Below are 27482 nucleotides of genomic sequence, written 5' to 3' on the forward strand. Positions count from 1 at the left end.
CCAGTAGCAAAGATCAAAATCTCCAAATTTGGCCTTTGGAGAAGGGGGTTTTGTTTTAGACATCAAAGGTAAGGCTCTCGAGTCAATTTATGCTCTGCTGGGTTGAGTCAGTCAGGATACAAATTAAGGTCCATATATTTCAGTGACAAGAAGGAAACGGTTATGTAAATACACAAGTATTAACATCGATCTGTATTAAATTATGTAAACATATACATCTTCTGAGGTGAGCACACAGATCCTCTTCTCGGGCAGAGCTCTACTGAAGCATCGCTCGAATCTGTTTGGAAGTGGACTCGTCATTTAAGTGCTTTGTAGTGAACCTGAATGGAGAGAGAGTGGAGAGGTCAGCGCACAAACCCTGTGCTCCGGGGAAGCTTCTGTGACCCAGCGGCCCGATTTGGGAAACACACTTGGCATTTATAAACCAAACACTCAGGTTCGTTTCTTTACACAACGGGCTACAGGTCTGGGCTCCCTCTCTTCTCCGACAGGTTTAATATTTGATTCTTTCTTCCCAAGGAATTTTGTATGAAGGTTATTAAACCAAATAGATTTTTTTGTTTGCCTAATCAAATAGTTACACAGAGGAGATGCGCTCAACCTCATTTTTTCAGAGTGACAGACTGTAGGACTGGGTGTAGACTCTTGACCACCGAAGCTATCCTAAAGGGAGTCATGAATTTCAAAATATGAATTGCCTCAAACTGCAAACATTCATCATGGCTCTCCACTTTTGTGACAGTGTACGTCTTCATTGCCATCACAAGGGGATACAAATGTAGGCAAACATAGCAAAAAAAATTGTTTAAAAAAATTGTGCAGGCTGCTGTCTCCTGTTAACCTGATGCCGAAATTGTTTGTGCAAACAAAGGGAAAAATATTAACATGCAATAAAATCTGGAACATGTTCTGGATATCCTATGGAAGTTTCCATTTAGTCATAGTAACTCTGCAGGTGAAGTAACAGGCTTAACTTCCCAGAAATGAAAACAGATTCAGAGATGTTGAGTGACCCCCTCCAGCTCACAAAGCTGACGATTATGATCCGTAAACAATGCGTGACTTTTGACTTGAACCTGGGCCTGGAAACCTGTGCTCATGTGCTCATTTCACCTCCTGACATGTCTTTAGGAGATACAATCCCAACATTCACACTGTCCTCACAGCCCACCATGGTGCCTGCTCTTAAGGAAGTTCTGCTTAATTGAACAAGACCGGAAAGAAAGGGGAATTCAGACATTAAATCTTCTTACTGTGGATAGAAATCCATCCTGGTGTGAAATGGGCACTAGTGGGATAAACCTGCTACTCATAGAATTTGTAAGGCTCTTATACTAATCCTACAGGGATTCTGAAGGATGACTTAGCAACTCAGAAAAACACCAGCAACCTCAGTGTCTAGACTGCTCATGTGTGTCTCTGTTTCTTTATTTATTACATGGGGATAATAGGTCCACCCGATGTCTCTTTGACTTGTACAGATTAAATGTGACAGTGTGACTGGAATGGAGTATTAAACATAAGTGTTGCACACAGGTGGGAGTGCATTAATTAATTCCACTCTAATTTATCAGATACTTACTACATGTACAACGTGGAGAGGAACTGAAGGAAATTAGAAAGTGAGACAGAAGGGACCATAAGCCTTCCTGATTGCAATCCAGTATCGGGATACTTCACACACTAGTATGATTGAACTAATTCCTGTAGATGCGTCACAGCTTAAAAATGAGAATCCTTTCCCTGAAGTAGATTAAACTCATGTATCCTTTGGAAGGGAGGAGATGCTTGGTCATTACTTGTTAGCTGTGAAGAGCTGGAACAAGACCCAGCTGGTCAAACACTTAGGCATAGAGAAGGACTCTCAATTATGGTATCTGTACATATAACCACCCGGGGAGATTTAGAACAAGCGCGCAAACAAAAATAAACAAATAAACACAAAACAGATGTCGGAGCTCCTGGCCCATAGAGTTGACTCTTCTGATCCTGGCCAGAATGTAAGCATCAGTGTTTCGAGAAACTCCCCACATCGTTCTCATGTGCGGCTGGGCTTGGGAACCACTAGTGAAGCGGGAATTGAGACCCAACAATCTCTCCTTTGGGGGATCCTCGCTAATCACAAAGCAGCATGGTCAAGGGTCAAGCTGGCGACCTGTGCGCTCACCCAGATCTGGGATTAGGTTTTAGCTGGATCTGGTGCTGTGTGAGGTCTGGCAAGCTATTTGACTCCTCTGAATCTCAATTTTTCCTATCTGTAAAAGGGGAGTGATCAAATGGCGCTGACCTCCGAGGTTGTTGGAAAGATGATTGAATATATTAAAATATGTACGGATTTAAGACTAGTGCTCTGGCCCTTGGTCTCAACAGCACCCACATTTGTGACAGCTCTGAAGGGGCAGCTGGCTCTTGTCAGGACCCAGTGCTGGCTTACCTGAGGGCATTTAGCAGCCCCTCCACACTATCTGGGGCCTGTTCCTTCAACACCTTAATGCAGCCTTTCATCTAGAGGAGAGAGCACAATATTTGTTAATATCCTAGTAATTCTGTCCATTCTGATATCTATGCATAATAATACCTATCTATAACATCACATTATTTCTGTGTGTGTGTGTGTGTGTGTGTGTGTGTGTGTGTGTGTGTGTGTGTTACTAGAAATGGAACCCAGGGCATTCTACCTCTGAGCTATACCCCAGCCCTATTTTTTATTCTTTATTTTGAAACAAGGTCTCACTAAGTTGCAAAGGGCCTCACTAAGTAGCTGAGGCTGTCTGTGAACCTGGATCCTCCTGTCTCAGACTCCCAAATGCTGGGATTACAAACATGTGTCACCAGGCCCAGCTACATTATTTCTGCCCATAGATATAAAACACAGGCTTTCTTACCCTCTAGGGCTGGGGAGCTACTCCTTTGGACTTTTAGAAAGTTCCGTATGATTGCATCATTATTGACTTTTATACTGTACTGCAACTCCACATTTTACTGACTTTGAGAGATAAACACTCAAGAGTGATTTTTCTTGCTTTGTACTCAGAGCAGGTGCAAGGATGCAAGCTCTCTACTGGGTGCTTAGTTGAGATTTACTAAATGTTTTGTAAAATCAATCTTATGCTTTTTTCTGCCCAGAATGCTCTCTTTCCTCCAGCTGTTTGGCGGATTCTTAACACTTGTTAGTTCTCAGCTGAAGTCCACAACCCCAGAAATCCCCTTCTGACTACTAAATTTATATAGATAACATTATATTATGCATATCCTATGGTTTTTCCTTTCTTTCTGCAAAGCAGGATTCTTCAAAGAAGACAATCACTCAGGTTAAACTCAGAAGTTTATATACTGTATGCACTGGATTTGGTTGTACTAAAGACCTCTTTTATAAGAGGTCACATGAACATTTTCAGTGGAAACACTTCTGCTGTAATAAAAATTACCATAAAGGCTTATAAGACCCTATAAATTGTGGGAGGCAACCACAGAACAGGATTGGGAATCATTTGGGATCACATAGGCTCATCAAGAAAGAATGTCATAGTCTGTTAGAGGTGCTTGTCATGGGTACAGAACTGGGAGGGACAATAAACATTCCAGGCATGTGCCACTCTGGTCCTGGGGTGGCATCAGGCCCAGAGATGCAGTGATTTGGTCCCTCTTCGCTTAGAGCTCATGGTCCAGTGGGAAGAGAGAAAGAGAAGCTCATGCTCATGGTGTGCTAAGTATTCTTGTAAAACACCCAAGAGGCAGTGAGCAAAGATGGAGACTGAGGTGGAAGAGCAATGGGCACTGGAGGAATTTCTGGTTCTGTGTCAGGATGATTAAAGCCATGGGTGTGAATGATGTGATGCTGTCAGAGATGCCGTCGGGGCCAGATCTAGTGTGGACGATGGCAGGGACTCGGGGGCTTTTACTTGTAGAAAACACACTTGCCAGGTGTTAGACATACTAGGGATGTGGTTACTATGGGAAGGAACCAGAAAGAAGCGAGAATGAGAACAGGAGAAGCAGTGAGAGCTCCAGAGGTTGTGAACCGTGGACCCAGAGAACAGAGAGAGACAGGAGGGTCAACCCGACTTATAGCATATGAGGGAGAAGAAAAAAGAAAGACAACCCCTAAGGCCATTTCTTACAATTACAAGGAATTTGTCTGAAAACGCCATTTTATTCCCACCCATATTTTCTGGCACCCAAGATTGGCATCTGTTTTCTAAATGGTTTGTCCCCTTGGGCATTTTGCTTGGATTTGCTTTGCTTTCCTTTTCCTGAAGCACTCTTCCTTTTCTCTGTCGACTGGGACAATCCTCTACCTGCTTCAAGGCCCACTTCAGGTATCATCCTGTCTCTGCCCCTAAGCAGAGTTGATTTCTCCTTCACCTGGGTCTCTAAATATCTCTGCATGTCTATCCTGCAAACCCTTTGTGTGTGTATACATGGCACCTCTTTCAGGGCTCCACAAATAAACACCTGTTTCTTCTCAGCTCATGCTGATTCCCTAAGGACCTATAAACCCAGTGTCCATAACTGCTGACTTAGAAGCACACTGGTGTCTTACCTTTTAAATAATCGAAGAAGATGACACACATCTCAAATATGTGGTGTACTGGGTAAACCCGAAACTTTCTTAGAGGCACATGTAAGTTTAATACGAACATGCCTTTCTTAACATGCAGGAACAAATAAACTTCATTAAGACAAAGTCTGAAGATTAACTTTATGTGCTGCTGACAGCATCAACAGAAAAATTCAGTGGATGGCTTACAAATTGCAAAGCCAAGCTTTATAAAGGTTGGGGTATCAGGCAAAATTGTACCCCATATATTTTTAATTGTTGACTCTGTGACAAGTTTACAAATTCTGCGGCAAATGAGAATGTCTTACGGGTACCAGGTAATGAATTCAATCCACAGCCTAATGATACTGAGAGAGTTATTCACAGAGATATTTATACTCAATCTGTAGTTTGAAAATTTAGAGACCTCACAAAGAATATAGTCAACATATTTATTGGTATGAAAAATGTTTATAATATATTGTTATGCAAATGAATAAAGTAGCGTATATAGCAGGGCCCTAATTTGCTAAGTGCCACACAGATAAAAAAAAAAAAAAAAGAGGACACATATACAGAGACATATTAGCCGTGGTCATCCATCTATGGCGAGATTATCAGATAAATTTAATTTTCTATATTGTACTTCACTACATTTCATTTTTATACAATAACTATTTACTTTCTTGCCAAATTGACATACTGTGTCATGGTATATTTATAATAAAAAATCTTGAAAGACTATGCTTAGCTATGCTAGGAACCCAGAACCTCCAAGTGAGTGATCCAAGCTGTATTTTTCATTGATAAATTTCCTTGCATTCTTCAGACTCGGAGCTCTGGGCATCAGACTTCCTCTTAACAACGTTAATGCATTAAAGATGTTGCTCTGTGCAGATGGAGTGAACACAGACCATGCTACCCAGACTGAGCCGCGTCAGAGTAAGTTAGGACCAAGGGGTTATACTCTGCACAAGGCAGTGCGCATGTGTGCGACTAGCACTATGAAATGCATGATGATGTGAGACTATAATGCACCAACAAAATTATTTTTAAAAGGGTTTATTTATTTATTTATTTATTTACTTATTTATTTTTGGTGGGACTGGGGTTCCTGGAAGCCCTTCTACCTCCGGGCTACACTCCCAGACCTACTTTATATTTTTATTTGGAAACAAGGTCTCTTAAGCCAGCGTGGCTGGCTTCCAACCTGCACGATCCTCCTGTCTCTGCCTCCCAAGCGCGGGGATTACAAGCGTGCGCCACCACGCCCGGCTAAAAAGGCTTTAAATTAATGCGTGTGATACACTACTGAACTAGTGTTGCTGGCAAATTCTGGGATAAGAGGAAGTGTGCTTTGGCCTACAATCAACAGAAAGGCAGCCACACACTCAAATCAAATAGTTTTTGGGATCATTCATTCATTCATTCATTCAATAAAAACTCTACAGAGCATCTATTGAGTAGCTGTCACTATGTGATAGATGCTAAGCAATAAGAAGAGAATTAGGTATACAGATGGACCCTGTTCTTGTCGAAAACCTTGGAGTCTGTGGGAAGGTCAGAAAATACAAACTGGTGAGTGCTCTGAGGATGAGAGGGGAAGGAGAAGTCTACCTATTCTGGGTACAGAAAAATATGCTCCCTGATGAGATAAAGTGACATTTGAAGAATTCCCCAAAGAAACTGACCCATCAGAGAGAAAGGTTCCTCTGGGCAGGGGAAGGGGCTCATGCATATTCATATAACTTGAAGAGGCAGAAAATCGAGTAGGGCAACTGTTAGGAGAGAAGGCTGAAAGGTCTTTGGCATTTGTCACCCAGTGTCTTCCAACTCTTTTCACATCAAGACACAGATAAGATAGACTATATTGGTATATTTGTAGAGAATACTGAGTCAGTGAAGCTTATGTCTAAGGGACAGCATTACCAAAGCTTAGGGGACCAGCATCTCAGCATCCTTGCTATACTTTGGAGAATGGATATTTCATCATCAGCACGTGAAAAAGAGCGGACTTCTTGTTCGGGGAAGCTCAGCCACAAGGGGGATCGCAGCTGCAGAGGCCACTCTCGGGGATGAAGGCCAGAGGGAGGGAGGGCGGGCAGCTGTCTCCTTGGCAACAAGTATGGGCTCTTATTTGGAAAGGACATCGTGCAACTCTCCTTACATCGATCTTGGACGTCTTGCAGAAGGCTCCCACGGGGTGGACGTGGTCATAGAGGATGATAACACCCACCATCACCCTCATGCAGAACATCAACGTTTCCTCACTGGTGAACCTGCTTCTGTACTCCCTGCAAGACAGAAGACACGACAGTGCGTCACTGCCTCCTCAGCGCATGAGCATTTCAGGCTCCACAACTGGCCACTCATCTAAGCCTCACTGGTGAACAATCCCAGGCCTGCAACAACCGGGTTAATATGCTCTTGAAGAGACCCACGATGATAATTCTCCTTGAATCCATTCAACCGGCAATTCAGTGCAAAAATAAGGTAAATTAGAGGGCAGTAAATTCTCTTCACTTCTGCCCTTCAGCAGCAGCTCCTCAGGTGCATCGCTCCCCGCCCATCCATCTCGAATATTTTATAGCAGGTCCCTCTGGCTGTCCAAGATTATCGAGAATGATGGCTTCATTACAGAGCAAGAGAATCAGGCTCGTTTCTACAGGGCAGCTCACGTGTCTGCTGTCGGAGTAACTTCCTTTGTTAAGACACAGGCTGCAGATTGAATTGGACTGGCAAAGAGACCTCAAAGAAATTATGTACCATTCATTGAGCCACGAGTATTTGTGGAGTTCAAATTTTGTTCACTTATCTTGATAAGGCCCCTGATGACTCGGATAACTCAGGCCAATTTTAGAGATTTTCTGAGCATCTATTTCATTATGAATTGGCCCCACAATGAGGAGGCTTATTATTTCTGTCTTTGATAAATCTTAACTTTATCAAAGGAGGCTTACTATTTCTGTCTTTGATATAAGTGAAATATTGAAATGATTGCCCTCTTACATTTGAACAGAGAATTGATTTTTTTTAAGGCACTCTTCAGACCTTTGGACTTATCAAACAGTTTGTTAAATAGATGATCTTACAGGACTTCATTAGACAAGGAAACCTATGAAGGCCAAGGGAGCTTAGGTCACTCATGCACAGGCACATTATGGGGTACAGATTAAATTGTAATCCAGAATTTTAGATTTCCTTACAATTATGCTGCTTCATCCCCCAAAGTCACAACCGTGTGTGTGTGTGTGTGTGTGTGTGTGTGTGTGTGTGTATGTGGTACTTGGGATTGAAACTAGGGGCATTCTACCTCTGAGCTACACTACAGCCTTATTTTATTTTCTGTTTTGAAATAGGATCTCAATAAATTGCAGATGGCCTCACTAAGTTGCTGAGGCTGGCTGTGAACTTGTGATCTTCCTATCTCAGTCTCCTGAGTACTAGGATTACAAACATGTACCACCACACCTAACAACCACAACCATTTTCTTTCTTTTTGGCAGGACTGGGGATGGAGCCCAGAGGCATTTGACCTCCGAGCTATACCCCCTGCACAATTTTTTATTCTCTATTTGGAAACAGGGTCTCATTGAGTTGTGAAGGGCCTCACTAAGTAACTGAGGCTGTCTATGAACCACAATCCTCCGGTCTCAGCCTCCCAAGTGCTGGGATTACAAGTGTGCGCCATCATGCCCAGCTAACCACAACCATTTCTAAACCTAGCACCTAGTAACTAGGTACAAAGAAACTGCAAGGGGATGGAGTGAGGAGAGATCCAGTATCACTGTTGCAGCAGTCTTATCACTTCTACTCTTATTTCTAAGTATCTCAGATTTTCTCTGCAATATATTTACAATAATCCTCATCCATCTAAGCCATCCCCCCATTTGACCCATATATATTTTCTGCAGTATCTTTGAGTGTTGGTTCTGCCATGTAAGACGCTGCCTAGGGGAAGTCAATCAAGCAATCTGTGCCTCAACTTCTGTATCTATATTATGACACCTACCATGAAGAATTCTTTATGAAATCTAAATCATGTTCATATAAGCACAATAGCCCAAATGGCACATATTTCACCACCATCATCACCACCATCATCACCATCACCACCATCATCACCATCAATATCATCATCATCATCATCACCACCATCATCATCACCACCATAATCATCACCATCAATATCATCATCGTCACCACCACCATCATCACTATCAATATCATCATCATCATCGCCAACATCATCATCACCATCATCATTGTCACCATCATCACCACCATCAATATCATCATCACCACCATCATCACCACGACCACCACCACCATCATCATCATCATCTTCATCACCATCATCATTGTCACCATCATCACTATCAATATCATCATCATCGTCACCACCATCATCACCACCACCATCATCACCATCATCATCACCACCATCAATATCATCATCATCGTCACCACCATCATCACCACCACCACCATCATCATAATCATCATCATCTTCATCACCATCATCATTGTCACCATCATCACTATCAATATCATCATCATCGTCACCACCATCATCACCACCATCATCATCATCACCACCATCAATATCATCATCATCGTCACCACCATCATCACCACCACCACCACCATCATCATCATCATCACCATCATCATTGTCACCATCATCACTATCAATATCATCATCATCGTCACCATCATCATCATCACCACCATCATCACCATCACCACCATCATCATCACCACCATCAATATCATCATCATTGTCACCACCATCATCATCACCACCATCATCACCATCACCACCATCATCATCACCACCATCAATATCATCATCATTGTCACCACCATCATCATCACCATCAGTATCATCATCATCGTCACCACCATCATTATCACCATCAATATCATCATCATAAACATCATCACCACCATCATCATCAACATCAGTATCATCATCATCATCATCATCACAGTCTTCACAGGCCCCCAGCCTGAGGAATTCTCAACCATGAGTAGAACTCTGATTGCACTTACGGAGTTTCCAGCATGACTTTACAGACACTTGTCATGGTGCTGAGGCAGTCTGTGGTGTTCTCTATTGGCAGGGTTTTGTTCTAAATGGAAGACACAAATGGAAATTAAGCTTTTATGCACAATTAAGGAAAAAAAAACACCCCAAACCCTTGTTGCTCAACTTCACTTACTTCAGAGACAAAGTGCATTGTGGCATTGCTAAGGGTTTTCAGCATTGGTGTGGCTTCTGCATAGAAAAGGGACATTCGATTGGCCATCTCATTATTCACTTCATTCTCAATGTCTAGCTGATGAAAATAAGAAGAGAAGATGCCGTTATTAAGATGTTAAAAACTCCCCTAATATTCTCTCCTGGGAACTTAAGTACAGACAAGGATTCTGTCCTCTCTGTGCCTTGCTTGTGCAGAAAGCCAGAGTTGCAGAAAAAAGACGTGTGGACCAGGGAAACCCAGGGACTCACGTGCATGTTGTTGATGCGGTTGCGACTGATGGTTCTTCTGTAGTAGCTAAAGTCATTCTGAATAGCTGGGTTCCTCATCTGAAATTCAGAAGACGGGAAAAGAAGGCCATCTCTCAGCATCAGGAAGAGCCAAGCATTACAGCCCAGACACCAGATTCTGTAAAGATGCCAGGACCTCTCTTTGTTATTCAAGAGTCAAAGAACTTCTGGTTAACATAAGGACCCAGAACTTCATTATTCTAAAATATGCCCTGTTTGTACTGTGGGCTATATTTCGGGGAAAGTATATTTGTTCTCAATAAGGAACAGACACTTGAAAAGGTTTTCTCTTATTGCATTTGGCAGATTTCGAATTTCCAAATATAAATCATCCTCTTAAATTACTTTACCACATGGAATGAAAATATTCTCTGCAGTCGGTATCTCTCCCGGGAGAAGAGGCTATGTCTTACTCTACCCCCACCCCACAGGGCCAGCGGAAGACCTACAAGCAGCTGGTATTCAGTGCAAATTTGTGCCATTTCCCAGCACATTTCACCTAACCTTCAGCTCATCAAATCGAAGGGTAAAATGCAAAATTTCTGCAAATTCCTTTGCCAGGGCCTGTTCCCGTTCCAGGTGTTGGGTAGGTGTGTAGGGTGGACAAGTCAGAGATTCCAATAAACTCTGGAGAGCTTTTTCTGAAAGTCAAAAAGATAAAAAAAATATGTATATATATATATTTTTTTTCAGGTGTCACCCAGGGATTCTTCAAAAGGCACAATTCTCAGACCCAGTTAACAGTCTCAGTGTCACCCCTTATAGATCTTTCCTCTCCATGTGCTTTCCCATCACTGTGTAAAATGAGACACATGTGGATGAGGAAGAGGGAAATTTCCCATGCCTGAATAGGCCGCCTCCACTGCAGAAGTCACCCTAACCACAGGGTTGCGCAAAAGGCTTTCTAAGCTGAGCCTATGCATTTACTAGACCCAACTCCTGACACTGCCAGAAGACCATAGATAAGTGTTTTTGCATCATGCACCTGAGCATCCACATGACAATGGGAAAGATGTGGACACACAGACTAGATTCCCCACTCAGAGAAAGAACCCTGGGCCTAGTCTAGCTTTTCCATGCATCTATGCTCTAACCCAATCCCAGAATTGTTTTTCTGCAACCCCATCGCTATATTTATCTCTACTTTTGTTCTTACAAGAATCGCATTCCTTCTACTTTCTTATTCCCAAACATTCCCTATGGTTCTTATCTCAACTTATTTTTAACAGCATAAAGTCATTTAACTGCTCTTTCACAACAGTGGTTGATAAGCCACAGCCAAAAGGCTGAATCTGGTCCATTGCTTATTTTTGTAGACAAACTTTTATTAAATGATAGATATGGCTGGGCGTGGTGGTGCAGGCTTGTAATCCTACGCTTGGGAGGCTGAAACAGGAGGATCACATAGGTTCGAAGCCAGCCTCAGCTACTTAGTGAGGCTCTTAGCAACTTAGACCCTGTTTCCAAATAAAGTATAAAATAGTTCTGAGGGTATAGCCCGGAGGTAGAAAAGCCTCTGGGTTCCACTCCCAGTACCACACACACACACACACACACACACACACACACACACACACGATAGATATGCTCATTCCTTCTGTATTGACTAAGGCTACTTTGGTGCTTCGACTACAGAATTTGAGTAATAGCAGAAGAGACAGGGCATCCCACAAGACTCAAATGTTTACTATCCAGCACTTTACAGTTTGATAACATTGTCTGTATATAGTCCCAATGTGCCTTTTACAGCATCTTTACAAGGGATGCCTCTAGCCTTTCTTAAATGTTTCCACTTATGGGAGTATACTGTTTTTGGAAGCAGCCAGTTGTATCATGGTCTGCTCTAAATGATGGATTTCTGCTGAGCCGAAACTGGATTCCTTGTGATTTCAGTTCATTTGCTTTAGATATACACTTTAGAAAACAGATTTGAATTTTTTATGAAACTGGTTTGGAACATTCAACTACCTTCTTAGCCTCAACTTCTAGTCTTCTTAACTTTATGGCCATTATTTCCCCAGAGTATTTCAATTTCTTTCCTCTTAAAATGTGGCATTTATTTTATGGGACAAGTCAAGTAGAACATATCCACTGAATTTTTCATTCTACATAATGCTATATTAACTGGTGAAACCTCATATGGATTTACTGTGGGGGATAATCATACACCATAGTTGGTCACAGCGAGCCTATTGCCATTCAGTTCTGGCTTTACTCTTGCTTCTGCAGAGACATCCTGTGCCGCTACAGTTTTTATAGTTTTAAAAGCTTCAGGAAAGATTATATGTTCATTTTCTTACATTTTAGTTTATTAAACTTATCACATGACTCCTGCAAGCTAAGATTTTGGGGGGTTTAGCAGGTAATCTGTGTCGTCTAGCTTCACTGTTACTCAGAAATGAGATAAACCTCCAGGAGACTATTCAGAGTTGGATATAGATGAGCCCAGAGGGATATCCACTTTCAACATGCCAGTAGAGACATGGCATGCCAAGAACTTCAGGGCAAGAAACTCTGTAGTTCATTCAAAGAAATGACCAGAGCTTTTGTTCATGAATGGCCTCCCAAGACACAGCTGATGGTTGTGGGACGTTTTCCAATATGCCAAGCTGTTTCTGCTTCCGTTTCAAATGGCAAAACAGACCTTCACTCATAGAACATGAAAACTGTAAACACACACTCACCTAGCCGTATGGAAAACTCATAAAATCTCTTTAGCCTCACAACCAGAGGACACACTGCATTCCAAGCTTTTTCTTGAAGTTGAATGTCATTAGGATTTTGAATTGCCTATAAAAACCATGGTAGAGTTGTTTGAGAAAGTCATAAGCACCACATCATAATTAACTAAGATGTAGAAAGGATTTTAGTTAAAAAAAAAATGTGGTCCCCTCTGTACTTTGCAGTGGGTACTACTTAAGTTGACAATGATTAACTAGACTGTCACCAAGATGCTCATGCTGAAACTTTAGCATTTGAACACAAAGGACCTGAATTTACAGGTAAGTGTCTCATCATCTTACGTGTTTCTGTTATCTCGAACACAGAAAAGTACATCTGAGATGGAAGAACTCTGTCCACTTCATTACCACAGGTTCTTTTAAAGTTAGTGTTCCTCACATTGTACAAATTCTTTAGATTTTTTTCTTTCTCTATAACAAGTACTATATTCCCAATAATCTGTAGTGTTACCTATATTACCTAAAGTAAATGAAGGATTCTAAGTAGGAAAACAACTTAATAGACTGTTGCCTTTTGAGCAACACTATCTTGTCCAGGTTTCAACACCCCGAGAGTTATGATAATGGTGGGATAGTTTTCCAAGGGATGGTGGCAGTGGGAGTAGTATATGTATATTACATGTGTGTGTTGATATCTCCACAAAACTGGTGCTTTCCACAAAACTGATTTGGTGACGCACACCTGCAGTACAGTTATACTAGAGACTGAGGCAGGAGTACCGCTTGAGCCCAGGAGTTTGAACCCAGACTGGACAATATAGCAAGACCCCATCTCAAACACAACGAAACAAAGACCAGTAACAATAAAAAATACCTAATGCTTTCGAGTAAAAAATTATAAAGTTTCTTTCCTTAAAGGCACTGCATAGTTTGAAAAGTCAAATTGATGATTTTTTTTTTTTTTGGCTTTGGCTATTTTGCTTTTCATTAAAAATAAATCTCTTAAGACACATAAGATGACAGAGTCAGAGTTTGCTTCAAGCATGGTGGCTTATGGGACCAGGTGTGATACTGCTGGAACCAGACAAAGTCCTTACAAAATGTTGTAAAGCTCATGTCATACTGGACCTTATGACTTTATATGTGTATTTCCCTTAAATCTACTAACACGATTGCTTAAATGTGAGTCCTGAAATATCAAATGCAGGATTGGAGGGAGAATGGCTAATATTTTACATGGTCCACAGCCTGTTTGCACCTATTACTGTACCAGACTAAAAGGGGCCATTCATATATTTTCTTAATGACACATTGCACTCCTTGTTTTTCCTAGTACTCTAAAAAAATCCTAGGACTATTACAGAAGTGTGTGTGTGTGTGTGTGTGTGTGTGTGTGTGTGTGTGTGTGTGTTGTGTGTGTGTGTGTGTGTGTGTGTGTGTGTGTTCCTTCTCCTTTCAGATTGTTGTCAGTTCAATATCATGGCTCAACATCATGGCATACGTCTCGGATCTCCGGCCCCGCGCCTTTGTAGGCCTGCAGGTCTGCGAGGATGCTCTCGGAATCTTGGAGGACAGCGCTGATCTGGTTCCATATTTCTCTCTCTCCTTCCGTGGGCTGGGCATCTATGCAGCAGGGAAACCAAGAGACACAGAGGCTGGTGTTTACAAGGAGCTGTGAAAAAGGATTGGTGATGACTTCTATCTGCTAGGCATTTCTACCTGGTTCCTATAGGATTGGCAGTTACTCTTCAACGTACTCAGCCACCAAGAAGGGAAAACTGACACAGCTTTTGCCCATGACTCAGTTCAACACGTCCAACAATCTTTCCACACACATTAAACCAAACTAGCATGTTGAATTCACTCTGGATACTCATCTGTTTCTTTAATTCTACAGAGCACGAAGCTGTGAAGTCCACTGGGTGGTGGGAAAAAGTAAACACTGTCTTTTTGAGTCAACCTTTTTATTGTTTTCACATAAAAAACTATTAGTTTTAGTGTGGCAAAATACACATAAAAATTACCACCTTAGCCATGTTTAAGTGTAGAGTTCATTGGTATTAACAGTATTATGTAGCGACCCTCACCACAAGGCCACGTACCTCCTTTCATATTATAAAACAAAACCATTATATTGGATCCCTCTCTTTTAGTAGAAGAGGCTACTGGATATTTCTGTTATGACTGAAAATCTTTGGATTGGAGTATAAAAACTGGGTAATTAAGCCTTGGGGCCATGTCAGTAGCATATTCTGGAACACACTGACATGTAAATAGCATTAAGACATAGCACTGAACAGGAAAATGTATCCAAGAGTTTTGGCAAAGATGTGCAGGGAGCTCATTTTAAGGACACCTGTTCTATTCATCATTGGTTCTGACTGTGACTGTCACCCATAGAAATAAGGGACACAGTCGAGTTCCTACAAATGCAGGCTGTATTGCAGTGAGCACAAAGCACTCACTCCCTGAACTCTTCTGTGAGTCTCCACTTGATGCCCTGCCTGGGGCTCTTATAGCTCTGGGTTCTCGTTCCTCTGTTACAGGAGCATTGCATGGGGGCTGCGAGTCGAGGCTGAGAGGTAGGCCATATTGGTTTTATTTCTTTCACAATAGCTGTAAAATAGGTTGGCTGCCTGGACTGGTGGAAGAGTTAGTCTCTCCATGTAAAACAAGGACACTGCTAAGGGACAGAGAAGACAGAGGTCATCTCAGAAACTCCATCTTCAACTACCCAGTTCCTAACACACTGGATTCCCTCAGCAGATCTCACTGGTGGAAGGGGTAGGATAGAGCAGTACCTGGTCTCACATTCTATAGATCCCAATCTTGGTTTTCACTAGTCTTTGTGGGGGTACAAAGGACTGACCTGCAAGGCTAAGGGCTGATGGCTGTTCCCCCGTCAGCCAACAGCTGTTCCAATGACAGGATCCAAGTCAGACCCCGAGGAGTGATGCCCACTGAGACTCTTAGACTACTCTCCTCACTAGATCCTTTCTGCCTAAGACCTAAGAAAATGGTACATTTTCCGGGAAAATGAAGGGTCCCATTCATTATTAGTGTATGGCAATTCTCTCTTAAGAAAGAAAATCATAGACCCTTACAGGGTATCCAGACACTTCACAAACCATACTTTCTAGAAATGATTCTATTCCTTGAAATGAGAGGATTTGTTGTTTACTTAATTGGTGCACTACAGTCTCACATCATGATGTGGACCATGCTGACAATGACATATTCACACAGTACTTGGTGCCCTCCCCCCTCTTCCCTTTTCCCTCCCTCCCAATACTGTGTCCAGGTTAACGATGTTATATTCGCATGTATACACATATTCAAATGTAGCTTTTCCATTAATTAACCTCAGCCTTCTTCCTCCCCTACCCTACCTTTCTGGCTTTGCTGAGGTTCCTCCTCCATTATCTGGAGTCTCTCTGTATCCCTAATACTCCCTAGTTTGAGCATATTAAAGAAAACATATGTCCCTTCTTTTTCTGTGCTTGGCTAATCTCACTTTACATAATGTTCTCCAAGTCTTCCCATCTTCTTGTGAATGACATGATTTTGTTCTTTATTGCTGAGTAGAAGAGGAAGAGGAAAGAGGTGCCAGGATAGAAAACAGGCTAGCTCAGGACAGAGAATGAGAAAAGAAATATATTACTTCTTTAATGTTGTACACCTGTTCCTTGTTTCCCACAAACATAAGGTGTCCTCAGATAAGATGTTACCAATGATATGAATCACTTTGTATTTTATCTTTCTTGCTTCCCTCAACTTTTTTTTGTTTTGAAATTATGTGAATTGTCTTAAACAGAAATCTAAAAACCCACAGGCTAAGAAACTTGTAGCTGTAGAAAGCATTTGGTGAAACAAATTCCAGGGAAATTCCATTGATTTCGCAGTAGGAAGAGTGTCAGAGACGACCCCCCCCACCAAAAAAAAAAAAAAAGTTTAAAGAGCTTAGGAAACAAGCCAAGTGTGTGTGGTGATGCATGCCTGCAATTCCAACATCTGGGAGGCTCCTTCAGAAGGATTTCAGGTTCAAGACCAATCTCAGCAACTTAGCAAGACCCTGTCATCTTGAATTCCATTAAGATGTATGACTATGATGCACCAAAAAAAAATAAATGAATAAATAAAAATTTTAAAAGGGATGGGGTATGGCTCGGAGGCTGAATGTCCCTGGGCTCAATCCCTAGAATCACAAAGAAAGCATCTAGAAAATAAATAAAGATCAGGTACCCATTAATTCAACTCCTTTTCTCTTTGGATGAATATATCAAATAATTACAAGCTGAATGAAGAATATATAAATAATCTTCCTAAAAAGATATTTGGAGAAGAGGAAGGACAATATAGAACCTTTGAGCAAGACTCTGAGGGTTCAGACTACTGAATGTAATTATGAAATAGTCTGGGAAGGAATGATGGCGCTTGAAGGGCAGAAAAGGAAGCCTTCTAACCTTGGCTGCCACATGGCCCCATCTTAGCAAGTCGCCACTTGAAAAGTCTAAGGCGAGGCAGAATTAAAAGTAGGTGGGTTAGAAGAGCAGAACTGGCAAAATCAGAAGGAAAAAAAAAAAAAAAAGAAGAAGAGGAGGAGGGGGAGGGGAGGAGGATGAGGATCAAGCCCTCCAAACCCATTGGATGGTCATTTAATCACAAAAAGAGAAAGATTTCACATCAGTATTTTTTAAAAATAGGAGGCTCTCTTAAGCTCTTACAAATAAAATTTCCAAGAGAATCTGCCTCAAAGTGGTGTTGGGGCCAGACAGGTAAGTGCCTTTCTCCATCATAGATGTAGTGACCTTTCCTGATGGTCAAGGATGCTGATGTGACTACAGAGAGTGGAATAAGTAACTCCAGGATGGTACTGCTTCCATCCCAGAGGCCATCAATGGACCTGGGGGACTGTGGTGAGCACCTTCTGCAGACAGCAATGCCCTCCTGGCAGCCAGGAGCCTGTGAAACAAGACCCTCAGTCCCCAGCTCCCTCTCTGGGAAACTGCTTTTCTTGGCAGGGTTCCTGGCGTCCCATTAGACCTGTCTCTGGTGTGGTCCTGTTTCGCAGTGCTGGGCGGGTGGGAGAAACCCAATCCATCATTCTCCCTTTCATCTGGGCTTAGAAATGTGTTGGCTCGTTTTCTTCTATACTTTGTTAGTCTTATTGGATACCTGATTTCTTCCCCCTTCCCTGTCACTGAACTGAAGTCACCTCCTCTTCCAGACAATAATTAGACCCCAAGTGCTGGTAGCGGAGCCCTGCCAAGGCTCTTCGGGGACTCTGATTCCAAGTGGCATTGGTTTCTCAGGTGGAGAGTGACAGCTGGGAGAAGCTCAAGTCAATCATTCTCGATTTCCAAATGGTGAAAAGGACTGTGTAACCCTAGGTGACATTTAACATTGGCCCTAATCTCTGTGGAAGGTCATGATTCACTCGGCTTTCTTCCCCAATTAAATGATCAAATAATCAGAACTGATCAATGAGAATCTTATCCACGAGACACAGGACTCCAATCATACTTGCTTCATTCTGATATTGTTTCGAGCTTTTAGCAAGCACACTGCCTGGTGCATAAGCCATGCTCAAGACAACCGCTGAATTAAATCTTGCCACACTGTGTTTTGTTGTGTTTTCAGATGTGAGAGAATTACACCTTGAAAAGGAACCTGCAGAAAAGGTGGTTGAAAAGGTTCCTGTATTTAATGCACCAACAACCTCTGAAAACATTTGCTGAGTGAACAGGAATTATGAACTCTGAGCTCTGCTTCTTTATTTTTAACACAGATTGACCTTTTGTCAAGGAAAGGCACACACATGCACATGCGCATGCGCATACACACACACACACACACACACACACACACACACACACACACGTGCATGCGCTGATACTCTTCTGATGGAAATGGGTCCTTATTTCCAACTGCAGCCAGTGAATTCTCCTGTGATGTTTTCTCTCAAAACCACACTACAAACTTCTAATCATTGTCAATTATTTCGTCAAAATTGAAGAGCATCGTTACATAAAGCTAGTGTTACTCCTGCCTCACAATGAAGCTCTTAAAATCCCTGTGATTTACACAGGCAATTTCAGAAACCAATACCTGTAGGAGCCCTAGAATAAGTGTCTCCCAGCCATTATCTGCTCAATGATTTAAGGCAGTTCTGGACCTGCTATTGTGGACACTATGAAAATATATCTTGTGCACTGTGACCTTGTGTGCGTACATTTATTGTCAAGAACTCAATACATCACAAGTGTCTAGAATTTTTAATAGAAAAAAATACTCGCCCATTAAGATTGACAGTATTAATGGTGTTTTCAGGGTATACATTGATCCTCCTTTGGCCCAGTTTGCAGAAGACAAAAAAATATTAACTGTCAACATTTTTGTATCACCGAAGGCAAGGTAGAAGATTTCACTGCGGAGGAGTCTGATTCTTACTCAACCCCGAATGCCTAGCATTCCACTGTGCTAAGGGAGAAGAGGGTGGCCATGTGCTTTGCTTGTCAGGAAGGTCTTTGGAGAACCTTCCATGGGGAGCAACAGCAAGTCTCACACTAGCAAAGGGCTGTCAAATCAAAGTGTTCCTATCTTTGGAAACTAGTCAAGGACTCATCCTGTCCTCAAAAGCACTAAGAACACACATAACTTCTCCTAACAGCCTACTTAGGACTGTATGGAGAATCTGACAGAGAAGCAAATTAGCCTAAAATAACATGAGGAGAAGATATAATTTATGAGGAAAAGTCTTTGGTTTTGAAAGGAGCCCTGGCATTTCATCAAGAGGATATATAGCTATCTCTGTGTCCGGATGACTGTTGGGTAAACACTGACGAAAGGTATAGCAAAAAGGATTTGCCAAAGCCATAAATCCAATCTACGGCCCATCATCCCTGCCTACTTCCTCACTCCTTCCATCCCTTGCTCCTTCAGGATGAACCAGAAACATAAATAATTACCTCTTATTAAGATTTGGGGATGTAAAATGGCAGTGATTTATAGCAGCAGGCTAACTGCTTATGAAAAAGGCATGAAATTGCTAAGGTCCACTGGGGAAGTAAAAGTGTGACTGGGCTGATGTATTTATTTGGAAAGGATATTAGTCATCGCACACCCAGCCCTCAGCCCCTCCCATGGAATTATCGCCCCAGGGACAGAAGAGGGCCACGGGGTGAAGGCTCCGGAAGGGCTGGCTATTTCAGTCACATGCACTGGGTTTCCTGGGTGGTGGCGGCACTCCAAGGATAGAGTTTTGAGACTGGGTCCTACCGCCAATTTGTCATTCACTGAATGTAAACCCTAAAAGCAAACTCCTTACTCTCTGGGACCCAACTAGATCTCCTGTCACATAGAGGGAGGCTCCCGTGTCCCTGTCTCCTCTCTGCCTGTAGGGTCAGAGTGAGCATGCTTACATAAAATCCTTAAAAAGCAAAAGTGCTAGAATTCTCCTCCTCCTCCTCCTCCTCCTCCTCCTCCTCCTCCTCCTCCTCCTTCTCCTCCTCCTCCTCATTATTATTATTATTATTATTATTATTATTATTATTATTATTATTATTATTTGGTGGAACTGGGGGTGGAACCCAGAAGCTTTCTACTTCCGAGCTATACTCCCAGACCTATTTTATGTTTTATTTAGAAACAGGGTCTCACTAAGTTGCTGAGAGCCTCACTAAGTTACTGAGGTTGGCTTTGAACTATGCGATTCTCCTTTCTCAGCCTCCCAAGCGCGGGGATTACAAACGTGCGCCACCATGCTCGGAAAAAAATGCTAGAATTTTAAGGCATCTTTGCTACAGAATCCCTGTGTTGCCATAAAAAAAATTGCTTCTCGGGCTGGGTGTGGTGGCGCATGCTTGTGATCCCCGCGCTTGGGAGATGGAGACAAGAGGATTGCGCTGGTTTGAAGCCAGCTGCGCTGGCTTAAGAGAACCTGTTTCCAAATAAAAATATAAAATAGGTCTGGGAGTGTAGCCTAGAGGTAGAAAGGTTTCCAGGAACCTCAGTACCACCAAAACCAAAAAATTGCTTCTTGGGTCACTTTTAGGATTTTTTGTTTTGTTTTGTTTTGTTTTCTTCTGTCAAGGAGAGTATTAAACCAAAATATACCTGGTCAACTGTTATTTTCTGATATTTACCCTGCTCTCCTTCCCAGGTTCTCTGGCCTCCCCCAAACAACTTAAACAAATGCAGAGATTTCAAAAGACAGGTGGAAAGAGATCTGCAGGAGAAGGAAGTGGTCCTGACTCATCAAGAATATCTCAGGACAACCAGGTTCAATTCTTTTCAGAAAGAATAGGAGACTGCAGCCTTTTTGCTAGTACACTGATGTGGAGGTTTTAGATTTTCTTTCATAAGACTACCCTCCACCCTACTATTATTTTAGTGTTCCTATTATGCTAGTTAAGTGTTGGCTTGTCAAACAAGAAAAACACTCTTTAGCTACTATCTTCTAAGGAACATTTCTCCAGTTCCACTCAGAATCTGCGCTTCTTTCTAAGGTAGATCTTTTTTCTTCTTTTTAAAGTTTTATACTTTTAAAAAAAAATTTTATTAGTGCATTATATTCATTCATCATATTGGGTTAAACAACTTGTGTGTACATACATGTACACATCACTGATTTAACCTCTACCCAATTCCCACCCCAATCCCTCCCCGTCCCTCCTTCCCTTGCTTGGCTTTGTGGTTGACTTCCTGGATTTGGCCTGCTAGCCTCTTTTTTCACCCAATCAGCAGATGATTCATGTGGAGCTCAGTGCTTCCTGTTCAACACAGGATAAGTGCTTGGTCACAACACCAAGTGGGGCTCACGTTCTGCCCTCAGGAATCTCAGTTTAGTAAGTTGTCCCCTCATCTTTACAGTGGGCCTCTTTCCAGGATCCTCTACCCTCTTTTAGCATAAAAGGCATCTAACAGTTCCATCTGCTTGGGTCTTATCTTCTCTCTTGTTTTCCTACAGGGATTTTGGCTCTTCTCTTTAAAGACAAGCTGAAACTATGGACCTTGAGCCTCGAGCTCCTCTGCTGGCAACTCTATCTGTCATGGTCTCACCCGAGCTAGCCTTCCACTTCTGCCTCCGTTTATTCTCAAAAGGCATTTGGTGCTCTGTCTAAATTGGACTTCTTGCTGTTCTCCAAGCATACCCTTCCTATTCCAGTGTCTATGCGTTTAATCATACTGTTTCCATCTGTTGGAAAACTCCTTGCCCCATCTGTGCCTGCAGCATAAGCGACTCATTTTTTAAAGCCCATTCCAAATGCCACCTCTTGTGAGAAGAGTTCTCCCATTCCTTCTGAAGCTTCCCATTTCGAAAAACTATATGCATGTTCTTTGACTTCTTTACTCCCATACCAGCCTGAGCCTCTCTGAAATCTCTTACTTTATTTTGTCTTCAGTTATTTGCCTATGTTGTTCTCCGCTACAGCCCGAGAGGTTATGAGGCCATGACCTGCTGTTGTTTAGCTGTATCCCTTTGTGGCACAGCTTACGTGGATGCCCATGAACACACTCAACAGACCCTTACTGGACTGACCTAAACTCTATAGGTTTAAGGGAAAATCATGCATGCAGTCCACATTCCCTACCCCTCTAGCCTAGAACTTTAGAATCAAAAAGTCCAAAATTATTTTTTCCATGAGCTGTCTTCTTTTTTATAGATGACTAAGACATAACTCTCTAATCAGAAATAGAAGGGTGGCTGTGTACTTTCAAGAAGCTGCTCGTTATGACTTGGATCTGGAATGTGTCCCCCAAAAGCTCATGTGTTGGTAATGCAGCAATGTTCAGAAGTGAATGAAAGAAGTGAATCATGAGGGCTCTGAGCTCAGCAATGAATAAATCCATTGATAAATCAGTAATCTGAGGACCTCCTGGGCAGTTACTGTAGGCATGCAGGACATGACGAGAGGAGGTAGGTCACTGGAGGTTTGGCCTTGGGCAAAAGGCCCAAGATCCCTTCCTTTCTCCCTCTGCTTCCCACTGCCATGAGTTGAGCAGCTTCCCTCTGCAATGACCTGCTGCCATGATGCTTCTGCCTTACAGTCACCTACCATGGACTGAACCACTGAAACCTCAAACCAAAATAAATATTTTCTCCTCTAAGTTGTTCTTGTCAAGTATTTGGGTCACGGTCGCCAAAACCTAACATACTGCCTTTGATGAGTACTTAAGGGGAGAAGGAGAGCTAAAGAGACCTGTGTTCCCATCTCAGAGCCTCCATCATTACCTATGTGACGTCAGCCCACTTTGTTATCTTCTCAAAGTATTCGTGGAATAAAGTCAAGATTGTTTTGGGGATAGATGGGAAAATAAACAGAATTTTATATATTTTCTGATTTTGTAGTTTTATATTTTCCTTAAATCTTGTAACTGTAGTCCTAGTAATGAAACACCAGACATGGAAATCTAATCTATACTTCTCTGTCTTAAAGAAATTATAATCTCTTTTTTTTTTTTTTTTTTTTTTTTTTTTGCGGGTCTGGGGATGGAATCCAGGGGCATTCGACCTTCAAGCTACAGCCCCTGCCCTATTTTTATTCTTTATTTTTAAAAAAAGGGTCTCACTAAGTAGCTGACGCTGTCTGCAAACCACGATCCTCCGGTCTCAGCCTCCCAAATGCTGGGATTACAAGCGTGCGCCACCATGCCCAGCTTACACAGAGGTGCTTTTATACCATGAACATTACCAAAATTCAAGATTTCTAAATGCTCTAGTTAACCCTGTAATTCTTCCTTAAATTAAGTGTTAAGAAAATATGCAAAGTTTAAGATTGAGCAGACCAGAGTACCCTGGTAGTATGATGATGAAACAGAGTCCTCTTTCAACTCCTCCTGCCTGCTCTTGAGGTAGGAAGGGGAGTCCTTGGGCGGTGACTCAGAGCTCCAAACAATACCAGTTGAAAACTAATCACTGCTTTCAGCCAAGCATGGCGACTCACGTCTGTGATGACAGTACTTGCTGTCAAGTGGGCTGAGACAGGAGGATCACAGGTTCAGAGTCAGTCTCAGCAATTAGTGACTTAGTGGGATACTCACAAACTTAGCCAGACCCTGTTTCAAAATAAAAGGGCCAGGGTATAGCTCAGTCATAGAATGCTCTTGGGTTCAATCCCCAGTCTCAGTGTCTGTCTGTCTGTCTGTCTCTCTCTCTCTCCTCATTTTCTTCTTCTCTTCTCTCTCTCATATTCACACACACACACACACACACACACACACACACACACACACACAAATAATACTTTTTATCCTTGCAGGCTTTATTAATTTTTTTTTTACTTTAAATGTTTTTATGAAGGTGGGTGTGGTAGTGCATGCTTATAATCCCAACATTTGGGAGGCTGAGACAGAAAGATCTCGGTTCATGGACAGCCTCAGATACTTAGTGAGGCCCTTTGCAACTCAGTGAGACTCTGTTTCAAAATAAAGAATAAAATATAGGGCTGGGGGTCTAGTTCAGAGGTAGAATTCCCTTGGGTTCCATCTCTAGTACTACAAAATATATATATATATATATATATATATATATATATATATATATATATATAATATGATTAGACTTGGCCAAGAACACTGATCTTTGTGGATGTACGGAAAGCTATGGGCCCAAGAGTTACCAAATAGGCAAATGTGTGTATGTGTTGGGGGTGGGGGGGTCACTGGAATTTGGTAGGTACACGTGAGCCTGTGCAGGTGCATGTGGAATTCAGGGCTTTTGAAAATCAACAAGCATGCAGCTCTTCCAGGTGCTTATATGCCCCTGGATTATGAAGAAATGAATATATTTTATTATTGTTTTATGCCTCTGCACATACTGGATGCAACAATGTAAAATGCATGTGAAAAGAAATGGAAAGATGTATTAAAATATAAATAGTAAAACAAGAGTGGTAAGATTAGGCAAATAATTCTGTAAAAATTCCTTAAAGCTATTAGTAGTTTCCTTTTGTGTGTGTGGTACTTGAGATTGAACCCAGAGGTGTTCTACCTTTGAGCTACATCTCCATTCCTACTTTACTTTTATTTTGAAACAGGGTCTCACTAAGTTGCTTAGGGCCTTGCTAAATTACCAAGGCTGGTCTTGAACTTCTGTCCTCTGATCTTAGCCTTCCAAATACTGAGATTATAGGTGTGTGCCATCATGTACCATTAGTTTATAATTATTTTTAACAACAACTATATGGCTATTCATCTATCTCTCTCTCTCTCTCTCTCTCTCTCTCTCTCTCTCTCTCTATCCATCCATCTTAAGTCCAGCAACAATAGCCACACAGCACCACAGCACCACACTGACTTAAATCAGAAGTGAGACATCCATCAGTAAACCTAATCCAGATTATTCTTTTCAGAATACACAGGCTTTGGGGACACTCTTCCTTTTCAAGTAGCTATTGTAAGCACATCAAAGATACTGAAAAGATACACCTAAGAGTGTCCACATTTTGGTTAAGTGACCCTTGAAAAGGCTTTCTAACATTTTTACTTAACAATCTTTTAGGAATCTTAATCTCTATGTGATAGAGTTTTAACTATTTTCTTTATATGGGTAAAATACTTGATAAATTAAAGTTTAAAGCAGATTCAAGTGTGCAGTAGATGTGAATACTGAAACAAAAATGACATTCAACTGTGTTTACTTGTGTGATATTATCATTTAAGAAGAGAAGGAACACAGGAGTAAAGTTTTGAATAACCGTCAATATGATGCTCACCCATAAAGCAAACTGAGAAAAAACATCTGTGTGCTTATGGAGTAGTGATTCTTAAGCCACTTTTACCTGAGAAAAACATCATAACGTGTTGGATAAGGTAGATATATACTTTTGCACAAAAGGCAGATATTAAAATCCTGAAATCATTTCATATAATCAAATAATAAAGAAAGAACAGATGGAGGAGATATAAAAATAGTCTGTAGGCCTCACTTCTGGTATCGATTGCTTTTTCTTTCACATCTAGTGATATTTGTTTTATATTCATCTGTGCAAATTAATATGCTTACTGTTTTTCTTTGGAATGTGACACAGTAATTCCTCCAAAGTTTCAGAAAGGATGTATCATGATGATTTATCCAAGGCCTACAAAGCCTGATCCCTTCTAAAATCAAAGGACACCAAGGACACTTTAAAAAAGATTTTCCACTGGGTTTCCCAAAAAGTGGGAAAAAGAGAGAAGGAAAATGGTTTTAGAAATGATCTCAGAAAGAAAGGCAGAATGCTGTTTGGATTTTGTTTAAGTATCATATAAAAAACGTTCAAAGCTTCCTTAATAACAAGCTATTAGAAGTGAAAAGTTTCCATAATTATACCATTCTTTGGGGGACTTACTTTCAAAATCCAGGAAAAAATGTGGATAGTTTTCGATTTCCCTGGTAAGGACTTTGAGCAGGTTTCCCATCCCAGCAAACCTAGGAAAGGCCAAAACAAAAACAAAGGGCATTAGAAATGTCAGGAACAGACTTGCATGAGCACCACGGGACTTCAAGACAGGTAAATATTTCTGAGAGGCTAACTCTAAAACTTAGGGATATCTGTCCTAAACCTGACAAGGATTCTGACAAGGATAGAAATTTCATATGGTCTTCCTGGATAATACACTTGCACCTGGTATTGTGTTCACTATAAACAATTAACCAATGTACATCCCACTAAAAGAAACAGTATTTTAGTGGCAGGAAATAGTTTTGTTCATTTCTACAAGAACTTCCTTTTCCCCTTCATTAATTTTCTGAATCTTTACAGATGATATTTAGTTTTGCCAATGGGCAAGCCTGACAAAGGGGGTATTATTAAGTATCTATCCAGAAAGATAACCTTCTTAAAAGCTGTGAGAAACAGAGTTCAGAAAACATGAATTTAGAGCCTCAAGGATTCCACTTGATGTGTGTAAGAAATAAGATTTATCAGAGTGTAATTTCTAACCAAATTAAAGGCTCTCACAATGTGACATTAAGATGGTAAAGAAATCAGCAATTCATCAAATGTAGAAACACAAAGGCAGCCAGGTGTGGTGGCACACGCTTGTAATCCCAGTACTTGTGAGGCTGAGACAGGAGGATCGCAGGTTCAAAGACAGCCTCTGCTACTTAGTGTGTTCCTCTGCAACTTAGTGAGACCCTGTTTCAAAATAAAGAAGAAAAAATAAGGCTAGGGGTATAGCTCAAAGGTAGAATGCCCCTGGGTTCAATCCCCAGTACTGCAAACAAATAAACAACAACAACAAAACGCAAAGAAATAATACCCAAAAAGTCATTTTCAATGAGGTAGCAACCTGAGATATCTATAGAGGTGGGCCAAATCAACAGAGAAACATACATTTGTTATATGTCTGTAGTCTCAACTTAAAAAATAAAATTGAGTAAGATGAGGTATTTATTTATTTATTTATTTATTTATTTATTTATTTATTTATTTTTGCAGTACTGAGGATGGAACCTGGGGCATTCTACCTCCGAGTTACAGCCCTAGCCCAGTTTTTTTATTCATTATTTTGAAACAGGGTCTCATTGAGCTGCAAATGGCCTCACTAAGTAGCTGAGGCCGTCCTCAAACCCAGATCCTTCCGTCTCAGCCTCCCAAGTACTGGGATTACAAGCTTGTGCCACCACGCCCAGCAATGTAGTTATTTTTAAAGTAAGGAGTAAAATGTCTCTTGTTCTCAGACCTAGACATTAACCGTCTCCTAGGGAGGCCACTCATCT

The 27482-nt window shown here is 41.5% G+C and overlaps 1 protein-coding gene across 1 annotated transcript; it reads right to left on the bottom strand.

The window, feature by feature from the left end:
* Positions 1-259: 259 nt before the first annotated feature.
* On the bottom strand, positions 260-26179 carry CYRIA (CYFIP related Rac1 interactor A; the record flags this gene model as incomplete). Its single annotated transcript, XM_080712070.1, has 10 exons — positions 260-323; positions 2438-2508; positions 6711-6837; positions 9599-9678; positions 9769-9885; positions 10059-10136; positions 10602-10738; positions 12782-12887; positions 14280-14401; positions 26110-26179. The coding sequence occupies 10 exons, from the start codon at positions 26177-26179 to the stop codon at positions 260-262; spliced, it is 972 nt and encodes a 323-aa protein (XP_080568196.1).
* Positions 26180-27482: the final 1303 nt, after the last annotated feature.

Source organism: Muscardinus avellanarius (genome assembly GCF_963383645.1).
Source record: "Muscardinus avellanarius genome assembly, chromosome: 15".
Classification (NCBI taxonomy): domain Eukaryota; kingdom Metazoa; phylum Chordata; class Mammalia; order Rodentia; family Gliridae; genus Muscardinus; species Muscardinus avellanarius.